A 15,989-nucleotide genomic window follows, 5' to 3' on the forward strand; every position below is an offset into this window, starting at 1 on the left:
TTTCAGGGGGAGTAAATCAGTACTTTCCTAAGGTTTCCCAAAGAACTGATGTATAAAGGTTGAAGAAACAGAGAGTAAGAACGCATCCCTGCCAGAGGCGACCATAGGTGTCACTCTCGCTAGATAATGTGCCACTCATATTCAATCAGACTTGAATCGTTGTGCTAGAGTGGAAAATCTTTACCATATTTAAAAGGCCTTCAGGGATGCCTCAGTTCTTTAATTTAACCCACAGTCTTATCCGCTCCATGTGGACATATTCTGCGGTCAAATACAAACAGGCCGAGAGCACTGGCAAATTTCCTATTATCAATGCCTGAGATTAAATAGAGAATTGATCCATTCATACCAGTACCCATAACTTTTTCGGAAAACAGGTTCAAATGTTGTTAATTTTGTTAATCTGACGGAACGAATGCCCTATTCTGTTAATTTCTCAACAATAATGGACACAAAAATCTTACTCCCTGTTTTCAATAGGGGTGGTGTGTTACTTGTTATGATTTTCCCTATCGCCCGTTTTAAAGATTGGCACAGTAAATTAATTATGCCATGAGTTATGGGGCACAACTGTTGTTCTAATTTGGTTAAATAAAATTAATACAATCTTTGCTCACTCAGATTTTCCTTTAACCTTCTATTCGAAACCCATCAGGGCCAGGCGCCGCAGATCTCCTTCACCTATCTATTAGTTTCTCTCTTTCGAAATCAGAAAAAGAGGCAGCCCAGTTTGATAAGCATTTGTAGTTGATATTGCTCCTCAACCCTATTATTGGGGGAACACAAAGAAGAAACACATTGCATCAAAGCAGTTTCTGCAACTGGGGTTGTCTGCATATTTGATTTCCTATCCGAGGAACAAGATTTCAGATTCCAGAAACAGGACAATTGATGTCTTTAATCTCTAACATGTTCTGACTATCATGTTCCATTAGAGTATGTTTGTAACTAATTACACAATTTTTATAACTCTGCCTTCTCCTAGACATTTTTTCACAACATTATTTATTATTATTTTCCTTGCTAAATCTCTCAAAGCCTTTGTCATTTCCTGTTTCATACATTGAACCTGACAGGCAGCAAGATTCAATATAAGGACTAAACTGAGTCAGCTGCATAAAAACAATAGAGGATATTCTATTAATATAATGCGAAAGGCTCTGTGGACTAAATGCAATTCCATGTTGGGCAAGAATAAGAGATGCAAAATAAATGCAATGTGCAGCGATTAAACTTTTTCACATTCAATAATGACTGGAAGCTTCTATTAACTGGAAGGCTTATTTTCACTTAACACTGGTATGATTGCTAAATTAACACTAGGCAATAACATATTCACGCCTTGAAACACTTGTATATAGGCACCTTATAAATAAAATATCATATCATATCCTACAAACACGGTCACTTTGTTCTGTCAGTGTAACTCTAAGAAAAGCACAATGGTAAAACAACAGCGGGGTCACAAAGATATAATCTATCGTACAAAATGATAAACGCCTTTGCCTGCTAGCTTGGTCCGTTATACCTCCAACAATCTTTCCATTCAATTCAATCATATTCCATGTGTTCACGTCAAACCTCGCTGGCCAGATGTTTTTGCAGAATTTGTTATGAAGATAGGGGTATTCCCTAAATTATATAAAATTCTAGTTACAAACTGCGGCATGCCAGCACATTTACAATTAAAATCTCCACCCTCCAAAATCCCATTCAAGCCACGCTCGATGTGCCATGCAATAAGTAAATCATTAAGACCCTTACTTACCACTTGATCATCTGTAAGCAGAGGATTTCAGCTAAAACGGATCAGAAGATGATCTTCTTAGTGTTGTCAAGCCAAGAAAGGATCACCGGCAGAGAGCCCTCTGATTCCAAATCTCAGAGTTTAATCCCTGCACCTTGGGAATTATCAGCTGTGATAATCAGGCTGCTAGAAGGCTGAACCCTAGGGTCCTTCCATGCTTATTCCAGATGAACAGAATAACCATCCATAAGGAAACCATACTTCTTAAAACAAAACACAATAATTTTAAAATTCCTCCAGTAAGGATACAGAACTTGCTTACCCAAAAATTGATTATGGGCTAAGGAGTTCCAAGATAGTAAATTAATGTCAACAAGGCTAAAGATGGGCACTATGAACAGTGGCAGTAATATTGAACTGCATGGCTGTCGACATCCACGACCAGTCAGCATCAGTGTTTCTACTACATTTAGAACGAGTGGTCTGAACAACACCTGGTTCTGACAGACAGCCCCCATGAGACAGCTAATATTCAGACCCCTACCCAATGCTTCTTGTATGGCTCTAATTTTTTTTTTTTTTATTACAGCACATGGTTATCATACAAACCTTTTGCCAATTTAACACATGAATTAAACCAATACAAAGAAGATCAGCAGGGTTAACAGCATTCAAGAAGATACAATCTATAATAATAAAACTTTCAAAATAGTTTAACAATATTTAAAAGTCTGTTTACATTTCATTAAAACACAATGAATAATTTACAAATCTAATACAGGTATACAATGTAGAGGAACCTTCCAAATATAGTAAGCCGCGGCTGTCATAACCGTACTCTCTGCACTAACCAAAGTACTCCAAAATTGTTCCCCCTCAATAGCTAAGATATTGTGTACAAAACTGCTATAGTTGGCATTGTAATATGCTGTAAGAGCCTGACATTGGGTCAAAAGGTGGTGCGCGGTCTCAGTATGCGTGTTATAAAGTCCACAGATTATGTCGCTCAGTGGTAATCTGTGCCATCTCCCCACATGTTCCCGAGTGGGTAGTGTGTTAAATCGGAGATATACTTGAACTTCCTTATGTTACCAGATAACAATTTTGTTGAGTAAGTCGGGAGCAAGTCCCGACTAAAACCTTGCGTGCTGTACCCCCGATAAATGGTCTTTGTACTAAGATACTCAATGTTAGATATAAAATCAAATTTCTAATCTTTTTTAATATGCACAGAGCATTTGGAGACTCCATTAAATCATGCATATCAATGTCCAAGTTCTTTAAATGCTTCATTGCTGTCTCTTTCAAAACGGCAAGAAATTTTCTAGCAGTATTCCCCCTATACAACCTGGCCATATAGCTATACACATGGTCTGCATCCATAGGGGAATTAATATAGCCAAAAACAATCTACATCAATGGAAAAGCCAGTGGAAGTGAATAGATTGAACTCCCAATTCACAGCGTGATGCCTGTACTGGGACAGATGCAGGAACCTCCAAGATCGATCTCAACCGGTTTCCTTCAATTTTATTCATAAAACAAGGATGGGTGGCAGAACCATAAAGGATCAGGGGTAGCATACGTTTACAATACATTTCCACCATGCCCTCCACGTTATTACCACCTTTAATGAAGCCATTTCCTCATGGTTTTTATTAGCACATAGTCAACATGCATATGGATTGACAGATTGTTATAGACAGGAACACCCAGGTACATGTAAGTTTCAACAACGTCTAAAGGCTTACCCATATATCGCCAATTGAAGTTGTATTTTAGCTTCTTTTTCCTCCCAAATACCATAACCTTTGATTTGGCACTATTAACTCATAGCCCATTTGTCTGGGCATATACCGCCAAAGCATCCAGGGATCACTGTAAACCAATGGGTGTACGGTCTAAAATAACCATATCACCAGCATATCCCATCCAGGACACTGGCATAGTACTAATGCGAGGTGGAAATTTCTGTGCCGATTCAATGCAGGAGTCCATATCTGGCATATACAAATTATATAACAGTGGGGCCAGTCTGCAGCCCTGCTTCAGACCCATATTAGTTTGTATATCCCCAGCGACCTCTCCCTTATTATTTATACGAATGGACAACATAGTATCAGTATATAAAGAAATAAGGAAATACAAGACTGTGGAATCAATACCCCAATTAGTCAATTTGGACCACAACCTGGCCCGTACCACTGTATCATAGCTTGCGAAAAATCCACAAAGCAGATGTACGGATTGCCATAAGTTTGTTCCATAGAATGATTGATGATAGTTTGCAGGGTTCTAAGATTGTGTGGGGTGCCATATGATTTACGAAGCCCTGTTTGGAATGGGGACAGCAAATTGCTTGATATGGCCCAATTTCACAATTTTTCTGTGCAATATAATCGCAAAAACCTTTTGAGCTAATATAAAGCATGGCCAGTAGCCTGTAATCTTGGTGATTGGTGTGATCACCCTTTTTAAATACTGGGATTAGGATGGATTTGCACCAGCTAGGAGGAATCTGTCCAATTTTGAGGATTTGTTGATATATCATTACAGCCGCCAAGAAGTCCGGATTGGCTTTGAAGATTACATTGACCATCATATCAGGACCCAGTGATCTGGAGCTATTTAAGGCTTTGATGATAATCATGATGTCATCTCTCTCGAAGCTTTTGCAAAAGTTAGCATCTAAAACATTGGGAGGAGGGATCCAACCAGATTTGGTTTTGTTGTATAGAGCCAATATGGCATCGGTCCACTTAGCAACACTGATAGGGTTTATCCCTTTGCCACTGGAGCCATTAGGAAAGGATCTAAACAATGACCAGAACTTCCTGTCGTCATTATTTCTAAGAATTGAAAAAAGCCCCTTCCAGGCAGCATTATTCTCAGAGAATCTATGGTGTTGACACCAGTTCTTGTACCCGGTGGATAATTGGGCCAGCAACCTCATTTCCTCTAGCAGGCTTAAGGTTTCCAAGTTATTGTTATGATTGTAGCATTTACGATACAGTTGTTTCTTTTTATGAATCAGAATATCGACATTTTTAGTATTAGTAGTAGGCGGGGCAATCATCTTTTGAGACAAACGTAATTGTTCATCCAAGAAAACCATGACCCTGGTAACATCCCACCTATGTTCCAATAGCCAATTGGTAAGTGTGGAATGGTTGTATATAATATAATTACTAATTGCCACCACATTATTACCAATCAACACTAGATGATTGCCCCCCGTATTAGCAGAAACTGAAGCCTGGATACATTTAAGTGATTGTGTAAATGGTATAGTGTGAGATCAGCCCAAGGTTGCATGGTCACTGGGCGAATTAAACATAACAGAAAGGGCCCCACAACAAACAGCATTGCCTCTAAACAAAAACACATAATCCAGGCAAGTGAGACAGGATCCATTGGTCCAGTTGCCTCTCAAACTCTCATAATTAGGCTCCTTAGCATTGAGGCAAACAAGGTCCTGAGTCAAAACCAGATTACGCCATGTAATTTCAGAGTACAAACTGGAGCACCGCACAGCTACATAACTCTGATCCATCCCGGAATAGACTTGATCAAACTCCAGCATCAATCCCAGGACATCTAAGTGGCCAGCCATAATGATCCCACCCTTAGGGCACCTATCATACGAAAGTGATACAATACCTTCAATATTTGCAAACATTCCCATGGTCTGTGCCCCACCAGGAGGATCATATATGTTGATAATGAGAAGGAGGCGCCCCACATTTGACAATATAGCAGCCATGACATATGGCAACAGTCTGGCCATGCAATGTTGCTTCAGAGTGTATTCAGCCAATGCCCCGATCACACGTCCCCCACTAGGTCTAGCCCTATCGCTACACTTGGCTGCTGTATACAAGATATTATATTTTCAATGCCTTAAGGGTAGAATACTTAGTCCCTTGGAAACCTTTCCCCTGTATGTTGCGAGCCCCTAATAACTGGGAATAAATCAAAAACAAGTCGAAGGAAAAACTCAAGTTCTGCAATGCGCATGTTACTGATCCTTTAACTCGAATACAAAACCACCATTTTAAGCCAGAGTATTTTGTCTCTTTATCCTTGTTTACTAATTGTTTTGTTTTTCAAGTTATTGTTTTCCACAGTTGTAATACGTTTAGGGGCCAGAGTACAGGGCTCTTGAAGTGAGGCAAATTTAACAACTCCTGCACACCTAAGTATTTCCATCTCCTTAACCTATGACCTCGTGGATAAATGGTCCAAATCTATCAACTGAAAATCTCTCCGTTTATCGTTGTGTTTTAAGATGGCCCTTATAGAGTCCAGCGCAGTGAATAACGTCTTCAAAAAAACAGAATGTCTCTGTACCTCAGTACTATTATAGTATAATCTTACCAGAGAAGGACCAAGTTACTTTCGACTGTGATGTTGAGCAAAGATTAACAACATTAGTAGAGACCTTTAAATCATTGCTCTGGCTCGGTGAGTGTAGTCTTGACAGTGTTTTGAATATATCCCCACACTGAGTTTTCCCCTCACCCTCCTCCACCGGCATCGCTTAGTCTCAGTTATGCTCAAGTCAAACACTTCCACTGATCATAAGCCTGATGTAGGTATTGGAGATTGACGCTCCCTTAACAAGCTTGCACTCTAGATTTAAAGGGATATTTTGTTAGCTGGGTGACTAATAGTAGTCAAGGGAGAGGACTTATTTTCATGTAAATTGGTCTGTGTGGTTTTCTCCACTGATAATTCATCGGAAGAGGGAACCTAAACCTTTCAGAGTTTTCGGGCATAACTTTTGGAAAATATTCAGTGACTCTTCCAGGATAACTCATCTAGGGACGTTCATTATCTTCCCCATCAAAGGACAGCGGGGAAAGACTGCAAAGAGATATTTCTAAAACCTCAGAGTCTATTAAATCATTCATACGATCGTTAGTGGCGAAGTCAATCTCCATGGGAGGATTAGTGTTTGAGTTCTTACTTTGGAAATTATAATCCAGAGAGGCCGGTTTAGGCCCAAAATGATTTATGTTCCATTCTAATAATAAGATGTCACAAAATAACATAGAAGACAGTGCCAATAAATGCTGAGAAACAATGCAATGACATTTACTTTCCCCTTCCGAGCCCTGTCCAAGGTGGCATCCTCAGAAGCCGACAGTGAAAACCGCAGCAGCGTGAAAAGGGAAGGAGAAAAGTAGCTCTCCAATTGCCACACCTGCACTCAACTGCAGGTAACTGCACTTCACCGAACAGCTCAGGTTTTATAGCTGCGCTTTGGCAATAATGAGAGAATGCTAGCAAGTGGGGCTTCCAGTGACACAGCAGCCACAAATCTCCCACTTTGCACAAGTAATTTGTGCCTTGGCTCAGGTTTGATTGCTTGCCTACATAACAGCATGATAATACTGGTGAGCAGGAATTCCAGGGATACAGCAGCCAGAAGACTCTTCTGCAGGTAAGTGAACTTCCTCACAACACGGCTCAGATTTTAAAGCACAGCATCCATAATATCATGATAAAACTGGCGAGCAGAGTTTCCACGGACAGCGCAGCCACAAGTCTCTCCTGCAGGTACCTGCACTTTTTCGCACTTCGTGTGCCAGAAAGAAGGGATATACCAGAAAAACAGGATTAGAGAGGTGGGGATCCAGGGGAGCAGCCGTAGGATTAGCCCATTCGGGTAGGACAGATAGTGAGTATTCAGACAGTAAATCCAAATGAGAAAAATATTAGGAAAATGTCAGCGAAAAAGTAATTCAGGAGAAAGAGGAACACAGGGGAAGGAGGAGGCAGAAAGAGTGTTGAGAAGGGAAAATGACAATGTGCAGGAGGGATTAAAGAGACACAAAATGATTGATAGAACAGCTGCTGTGCATGAAAGAGGACAGAATCATAGTAAGCAGGAAGAGTAGACAGAACAGTAACATCAGATGTGGAAGAAGAGGTTATCCAAAGGTGTTCTAGTTTATAAAGATGCCTGCAAGTAGATTACAGAGAAGAGAAGAGCCAATGTCTAGGAGGTTAGGTTTATGAGCATCAATCAATGGAAGAAGATAGAATCCAACCAAGAGGACCGAAGAAGATAGAATTAAAGAAGAGGAGTTCAGATAAAAAGAAGAAAATACATTAAGAGGAGGAAGAAAAAGAATAAACATGCGAGAAGAAAGATGTGTCAAAACAATGAACATCACAACGCCAAAAAGCAACTTAGGAAAAATGAAGAAGAGAAAGAGGGAATAATGTATGAAAATTAGAAGAAACGATGATCAGAGGAAACAAAACGAGAAGCGGAAGCAGAAGAGTCAGTCGACTGAGTCGAGAAAATCAAGTTAAGAGACGATCCAGAGACATAGGGAACAGGAGTGGGTAATTGAAACAAATGGAAATAATCACTTCTGGAAAGACAAAGACAGGTAGATTGGGAAGATGAGAGATGCAAATTACAGTCACCAAGAAGAAAGAAAGGAAGGGGATCCAGAAGGTAAGATAACAAGGAATGTGTTTGCTTCCTTCCCTGTAAACCAGCCGCTGTCTCTTCCCCCTCCGCCACTGTAAACATTCATTTTTTATATAGGCTTGAACATAGGGTAACATTTCCCAGTCGCCTGGTGTGGAAGGAGATACTACTCAGCTTCTCCCAATTCGCCAAAGTAGATGTTTAGTAGGCAAACTTACTTCTTCATCAGCTAAATGGAACCGTCTTTTGCAGCAATATCGGAATTAACAATGCAACTACATCATAATTTCTAGCCTTCTACAATTTTGTAAACTCTTAAAAAGTGTCATAAATTTGATTAGCAGTGTCACTTATACATACAGTATGTGTGAATCTTCCCTATTTTCCAATGGTGTGCTTCTGTTAGTCTTAACAAAACTATTCTTTTGAAATAATCTGAACAGGACTACCTTATCAGGCCCCGTTATGATATAATTGTCTAAAAATGCTAAGAGAGGGCCAAGAGAAGGCATCTTGCAGAATTTGCGCGTGATTATCCTTGTGTGAACCTGAAATGTAAGGGTGTTTTGACCATTAGAACACTCTATGTAACAAGAACGGAATGTTTCAATCAAAAGGCCACGAGGGTGTAAATCAGCCCTGCAGCTACTGGCAGCTTCCTCCAGCCCAGTCCCAAAGCATTTGCAAATGAATGTAAGGTTAGCATTTCGTTAAAAGAAACATTCTGACGCATTCTGGGTAATCGGGTTGTCCTCTGTAGCAGATAGTGATTTACACATGGCTGCCCTGGAAAGCGCCTGCAGCATTCCAACATTCCATTGGGTGATCATCACCACTGAGAGGCGGGTGGGATGCTGGTATGCTGGTCCCTGATTTGTCATATCAAGCAACTCATCACAGCCCATCCACCCAATGAACAGAGATGGATCTGAGCTGTGGGTTTGGAGGGGTGGGGACCCCTTCTAGTAGAGATGGGGCATTAGTTATGGAGATGGGGCTCTTCTTTACAAGCCATGGATCAGAGCTTTCAGTTAAGGAGATGTGATGCAGCCTTAAATGATGAGGACTCAGAACATGAGTTAATGGCATGTGAGGCTCTTCCTTGTTGATGATGGATCAGAACTTTAGGTTTGGAAATTGACACTCATCTTTCATTCTCTTGACCTTACAGATGTGTACGCACGAATAGATGTCTTTGGGAACCAGCGCAAGCAGAAGCACCAGAAATCCACCCTCAGAGCCAAGTCCAGTGTCATTGTTTTCAACGAGACCTTCCAGTTTACCCTCCCTGACCCCGTGGCGCGGGGATGCGTGGTGCTGTTATCCCTGTATCAGGTGCAAGCGAGCGGAAAGTCGCTGATTGGACAGGCTTCCCTGGAGTCCAACAATAACGAGGATGATCACTGGCAGCTAATGATGCAGTCTGCCCGCCAGCCCGTGGCCAAGTGGCATCCGCTGCTGATTTAAGGCGACGCGGTTGGCAGAGATGGGCCACACTGGCGCATTCATATTCCACAGTGCCTTCAACTTGGAAAGAGATGCCACAAACCGGAATGACAGCAAGTCAGCTCATCGCAAGCGCATTGATCAACCTAATTGGTTAGAGACACTTGCTGGATAGGAACGGTTTGGTGTTACTGTAAATTATATGAAACTGGTTGAAATAAGCTTTTTTTCTGCTTGAGGATGGCTCGGAGAAGAGTGGGGTGCCACATGTTATGTGCTGCTTGTTGGTTCTTTATGTTCTCCACTGATGCACTTTCGCAGAGGACGTTCCCCCAGTAAGTGCCATCCCTAGGTGACGTGATACTGGGGAGCAGTCATTTCCAAGTAGGTCTTTCAGGATCTGTGTGATTATTGCGACGTCTGAAAATGGCGACTTTTTTTGAACCCTTTACATCACATATATATATGCGGGTGGAGACCCCCGCAGCCCCCTCATATTAATATTATATTCTAACCCCACATATATATTTAAGGGGGTAAAAAAAAAGGCGGCATTTTCGGCCGTCGCAATTGGTACGATTCCGGTCTTTCATGGTCTCAATACTGCACACTAGAGTCTTCCTTCCTGAGTTTGGTAAAGAAATGTATAGTGTCTAGGAGTTTTGTTTTAAAAACACTGTTCTACATTATGCCTGGCATTTGAGGCTCTGCACGTCCCCTGCTTTCTTCTGGGGTGCGGCCCTTTAACCACCCTGATCAAAAGAATGTAGCACCCCATGTTAGCTGCAGTCTGTAGATCAGGAAGAAGGCTGCAATCACTAGGGGAGTTCTCACTTGTTTCGCTGCTGCTTTTTCTCTTCCCCACACCCCTTTTTTCTCAGGAGAAACACACCTGTGAACAATATTCGGGGTGAGCAGTCTTGATAAGTGAGCAGAAGAGTGGGGGCTGATGGGTGGCCCTGGGTTTTGTCCCCTGCAATAGATTACTATGTTGCCATGTCTTGTACACGCCATTGTTGGGTAGCATAAAGCCAACTACCCCCAGGCTCCCTATTGTTTCCACTCCCCCGTGGAACCCTTCACTTCTACCTCCACCCTGTGGCTCTGCTTTGTATGTTTACCTTTTAAAGAACGAATTGGATTTTAGTGACTATGTGCTCCAAAAATGCAATTCGTTCATAGATATTCGTGAAATCTGCATACACTCCTCGCCATGGCCTTGCAATGAAATGACTTTGTTTTTGTTTACCCGTTTTGCCAGTTTCACCCAAACAAGGCCCCCCTCATCACCGCCTTCAGCTGTATCGCATCTCTTGTTTTTTCTCACCTCTGACCTTTAGAATCTACTTATTTCCAGCATCTATTTCTTTTTCCTCCATGAGTTTTCTTTTCATTTAAAATGAACCTTAAAATGCCCAAGTGTACAATATTTGGGGAGCTGGTGAAGTCAGGACACGATTCAGGGCTTAATTTATGGGGGCTAAATAGCCAGGGTAGACATAGTTTTCGGAGAAGGCTGGGGTAAACGATCAACAATGAAAAATCAGTCCTGGAGACATCCATCTGTCCCGGAAGTAATACAGGAATCCTTGTTGGTCGCCAGACTCCATTTCCTCATTTGGTTTCTTGCATGGTCCATTATATTGGACTAATGCAGAACGAAGAATTATTTTGACTATTAGTAGAAATGGGCACATTTAGTTATTTCATTTAAGAATATTTTTTAGAAAAGTGATCATGTATCTTATTATCATAGGAAGAGTTGGGACCAATCCAACGGCCCGTACTGTAGGGTCTGGCCAGAGTAAAGGGTAGGGATGAAGTTCAGATGCAGGTGGTCCTTCTAGTTTCCTGCATGGGCAGAGAGTAGCGTTTCTCTAAACCAGAGCAAGTGCTGCTTGAAAGAGTGCTCACTTTCCTCTCCACGCCCATCACCCTTTAAAGCGTTAAGTGTGTGGGGGTGGGGGCACGTTTGGTGCATACTCTGGGGAACATCCCTTTGTCATAATGGACCATATTAGCCTCTTGCATCTGAATTTTGTAGGCTGCACTGGGTGGGGACCAGTTGGAGCCAGGATGTACCTGACACCAAAAGGTTTCACCGACAGGCGGATGCCGGCTGTTGTCGCAGTGGCCCGCCCTGCACACTCTATCCACACACCACTTATTGTACTCTAACACATAACAGCCCACCTGGTCTCCTTTCTGTCATCAGAATATAACTCCTGACAGACTGAGGGTAGGCAGTATATTACTCAAGAAATATATTAGGATAGCCTGCACAGGGCATGAAATAATCTCTGGGTTCTACCGTCTGTTGCACCGCACACCTAGTGGATCCATGCTTTTAGCCTGCCTACTGTCAAAGGTCTACGAGGACTGCTGATGAATGTATTCAGAAGATATTCGTAATCGCAATCCAGGAAGTCCAGGAAGATAGCTTGTGTATCACTCTTAGAGAATGTATTAGGCCCACATGTCTGCTCCACCTAGAGATAACGCAGCCTCGAAGAGATGACATCATCACTCTACGACCCAAATACAAGACTCCATCCGAGCCTCAAGGCTCGTATACCCGCTCTGCTCCAGTGTACCTCGGCCACAGGCATGGCTACCCACCTGCACACATTAGAATGCAGTGACGACTAAGACAAAAATGTGGTCTTGCTTGACACATAACACCCCCCCTAGACTTAAGCACAGATCACAAGCCATCTTTCCATCAGAATGCAATGACGATCTACGACATTTTCAATCTAACTGGTTGCTTGAGTCCTCTTGCTATCTCAGGCATTCCCCCCACTCCGCACCCATCCATATGCCTGACTTCCTGGGTAGCTTTTGGATCCCGGCCAGCCATCTTGACTTCTATCCCGGCCAAATGCACACACGCATTCCATCAACACCTTGGACTTCGGTCCTCCGAGGGAGCTCCCACCACAAGCGCATCAAGGTCACATTAGTGGGATAAAGGCACAATACAAATGAATACTACTACTATTTCCATAGGCAAGAGAACTACTGCCCCAGGGTTAAAAATACAACTATGTATGGGTTAAGAACTGAAAAACCATCTCCTCGTTTTATGTCCAAATTCCACACCATTGTATGTTCAGTTTAATATCAATTTTTCAAAATACAGAAATTGCAATGGTTAAAAAAAAAATGATGACCTATTACATCTGAACATAAAACAGTATATGCTGCTTGCCCCTGCATGGAGGCTGCTGGCATAAAGCTGCCATGTGCTTTACACACCTGTTGCAATAAAAGCCAAGCTCCCATTAAACTGCTGGTGCAGCTTTTCAGACAGAAGGGGCCCACTTGCAGAACTAGGGGCCAAGTACCGCTTCTGTGAGATTTACAATTAAACCAAGAAGCCCTGGTGAAATGCCAGGACAGCGCCCCGTAACCCACAGAATCCCAAACTCTCAAGACACCCACAGTATCCCCAAACTCTCAGAGACAGCCACATCCACCTGGCCCCCAAAACGGGGTTCCAAGATAAATACAGTTATATCATGGTCCGAAAGCATTGCGAATCAGACTGGCCCTTAATCCTCTGGGCTGTTGGTGCACGCCACACACCCCTGGCTTCTAGCCCCTTCCATGCCCATTGCTGACCACTCACCTTCTGTGGAATGCTCATTCGGGAAGCCTTCCTGGCTTCCTTCATGGGGAGATTTTCTGTTTAGCGTTCAGTGTCTGCGTGCCTCCGGATTGTGTTTTTTGTCCCAGAATGACCTTCCGAGCACATGGCTGTGTTGCGCTTCGCATTAGCAGGGAAGACACTGCATAGTACTTCCGGAGATTAAATGACTACCTGCTGAGTAGCATCTGCTTTAGCTCCTCACTTTAAGGACCGCCCTGGAGAGGGCCTGGTCACAGAATGTGCTACAGAAAGTCTCAGACCACGACTGGACAAAAGTAGGGTTCTGGGTGTGAAGGAGCGGCCTCCTTTGTACCCTGCCAAGTGCAGTGTGCCTTTGCGCTCCCCGTGAACTCCACTGCTAGCCCTCCCTGCGGGAGCACCGGTCGCCTGCACAGCTCGTTGCTGCTGTGAGTGGTAGCCTGGCTCTTTTTGCACATATGAAACAGGTAGATGCATGAACAATGCTTGAATATGGTCCACGATTCGCAAAAGAATGGCCTGGCCGCAGATTTGCGCCACATAAAGCCAGAACTTTGACATAGACAAAGGGAGAGATTTTTCAAAACAAAATTTGGCGCAAGTCATGAGATGTGCGCTACTGCATCCCATCACGTGCGCCCACGAAAATGCGCTCTGTGCACAAAGGGACAGCATGGATGTGCGCCTTCAAATGCCCTCTTCCCCACCCCGATTGTGCATATTAAAGTGCATCCCGCATGCAAAAAACGGATGCACTTTATAATGTGCCGAAAACAAAGGCATCACCCGGTGTCGGATAGGAAGAAGCCAAGAAGGGGTGCACTTCGCATGACAGGGCCATGCCTGACCCCATCATGTATTAGTTAGTTAAGTGGAACAGCAGCGGTATGGACCTCCGCTGTACTATTTGCATTGCTATCTATCAATAAGTGCTGGGTGCTATTCATGGAATTTTTTTCGCACGATTCAAAGAGACTTGCACTGCTGAAAAGTGACGTTGCACTGCCAACACAACTGTGCAAATTGTATTTTTGCAGTGCAAAGTTCACTTTGCACTGCAAAAATACACTTTGCACAGTTCCATTAATCAGGGTTTGCGTCAGCACTGCAAAGTCACTTTGAACCGTGCAAAAAATTCCATGAATCGGGCCCAAAGTCTTTTGTTTTGTTTCATACATTTCACCGCGACTGGCCCTTTAAGGACCCATCACTATGAAATGCCCTCCTAGCACCCACGAGTGTGCTGGGAACATGTCTATCTTGCATGAGTGTTGGCAGCGTGCTCCTGACACTAATGTATGCAAGGGGGCTGGACCGTGCATCTGCTGCACTCCTGCCTCGTCCCACTGAAATGCACAGGTCGCCTTTGAAAAGAATGCGACCCATGCATTTCTCAAACAGCCACAAATTAAAATGGCTGCCAAAAAATGTGCAGGATTCACAAAGAGTAGAAGCGCAAGTGCTTGCCCCGCCAATGCGCACCTTGGTGCTGGAGTGCTTAGCTTGCACACACGCAATCTGCACATGGAAAAAAACGAGGGGAGCAGCAAATTCACCATTTGCATACCCAAAATTAAAGTGCCCAAGGGGTATTGGATTGAGGTTTACCTGCGCCGTATGGTTTCCCCAAGGTGAAGTTTGATTCTGAAATGGTTCTGGTCAGGCCTCTTGCATCTTGTCTAAGTGCAGGTTGCCCCTGCACTTGTGCGGAACTTCTCCTTTTACAACAAGTGCACACATTTCTAGGAGCATGACGCACATGGAAAACATCTTCGAGAATCCCCAACGCGTGCGCACTTTGAGCGCCATCACAGCTTCAGCTTGACAAAGATTGCACGGGAGCGAGCATGTGATCATTGTGAACTGGTAATGCAGGCTGTAGGCCACAGAAGCAATATATGTGCTTTCCATTGGGTGCAATCATTGACCAGCAGGACACAAAGTAACGATCAGGCTTTCTTCATAAATTGCACCGGTTTTGAATGCACATACTGTAAATGTAATATCTAATATTGTAAATGTAATCAGTTGTCGTGTAAATAAAGAATAACGTACTGTAAATAAACAGTCTTAAGCCAAAATACCTTTTATCCCCCGAATGGAAAAATTATCGATTTAGAAAGAACGCTGCATGACCGGACGGATCAGTCTGTCCAAAACAAACGGTCACGCCCCTGCTGCACACGAGTGCGCGCAGGGGATGACAGGCGGGGCGAGCTGGGTAAGTGCCTGACCGTGTGTGTGAGTGAGTCTGTGGGCGTCATTACGAGAGTGCCGGTCCGGTAACAACGGTGCCGGTAAGCTACCGGCACCGTACTCTGAGGTTTGCGGCACCCGCTCGCAGACCTTGACGGATGCACCGGCACCATTTGTGAATGGTGCCGGTGCATCCGTCGTCCCCATTTCCATTGAGTCCAATGGGACTCGAATGGGAATGAGGAGTAATTTTTTCCGGAACCCGTCAATAGGGAATTACCGGAATCGCTGGGGCTGTAATGCCCCGGTAAGTCCCCATTGCCGAGCGCCGGCAAAAAAATTACTCCGCAGCAGCTGTGCCATTTTTACTGGCACGGCTACCACCGGACTCATAAATGGTAGGAGGGGGGCGGGGGTGTGTGTGTGTGTGTGTGTGTGTGTGGTATATATATATATATATATATGTGTGCAGGATCGGGGAGAACCTGAAACCCCTCGAATTTCAAAGAAAAAAACCACGG

At 43.5% G+C, this 15,989-nt stretch overlaps 1 protein-coding gene across 2 annotated transcripts in view; it reads left to right on the top strand.

The window, feature by feature from the left end:
- The window catches only part of LOC138503958 (synaptotagmin-A-like), a 436,750-nt gene extending 421,388 nt beyond the window's left edge, over positions 1–15,362 (top strand). For both annotated transcript variants that reach the window (XM_069624092.1, XM_069624093.1), the window contains one exon: positions 9,367–15,362. In XM_069624092.1, the coding sequence (XP_069480193.1) occupies positions 9,367–9,662 (296 nt within the window). In that variant the 3' untranslated portion in view covers positions 9,663–15,362. The remainder of the gene's footprint in view (positions 1–9,366) is intronic.
- The last annotated feature ends 627 nt before the right edge of the window (positions 15,363–15,989 follow it).

The sequence above is a fragment of the Ambystoma mexicanum genome, chromosome 11 (genome assembly GCF_040938575.1).
Source record: "Ambystoma mexicanum isolate Mex_15411 chromosome 11, UKY_AmexF1_1, whole genome shotgun sequence".
NCBI classification, from domain to species: domain Eukaryota; kingdom Metazoa; phylum Chordata; class Amphibia; order Caudata; family Ambystomatidae; genus Ambystoma; species Ambystoma mexicanum.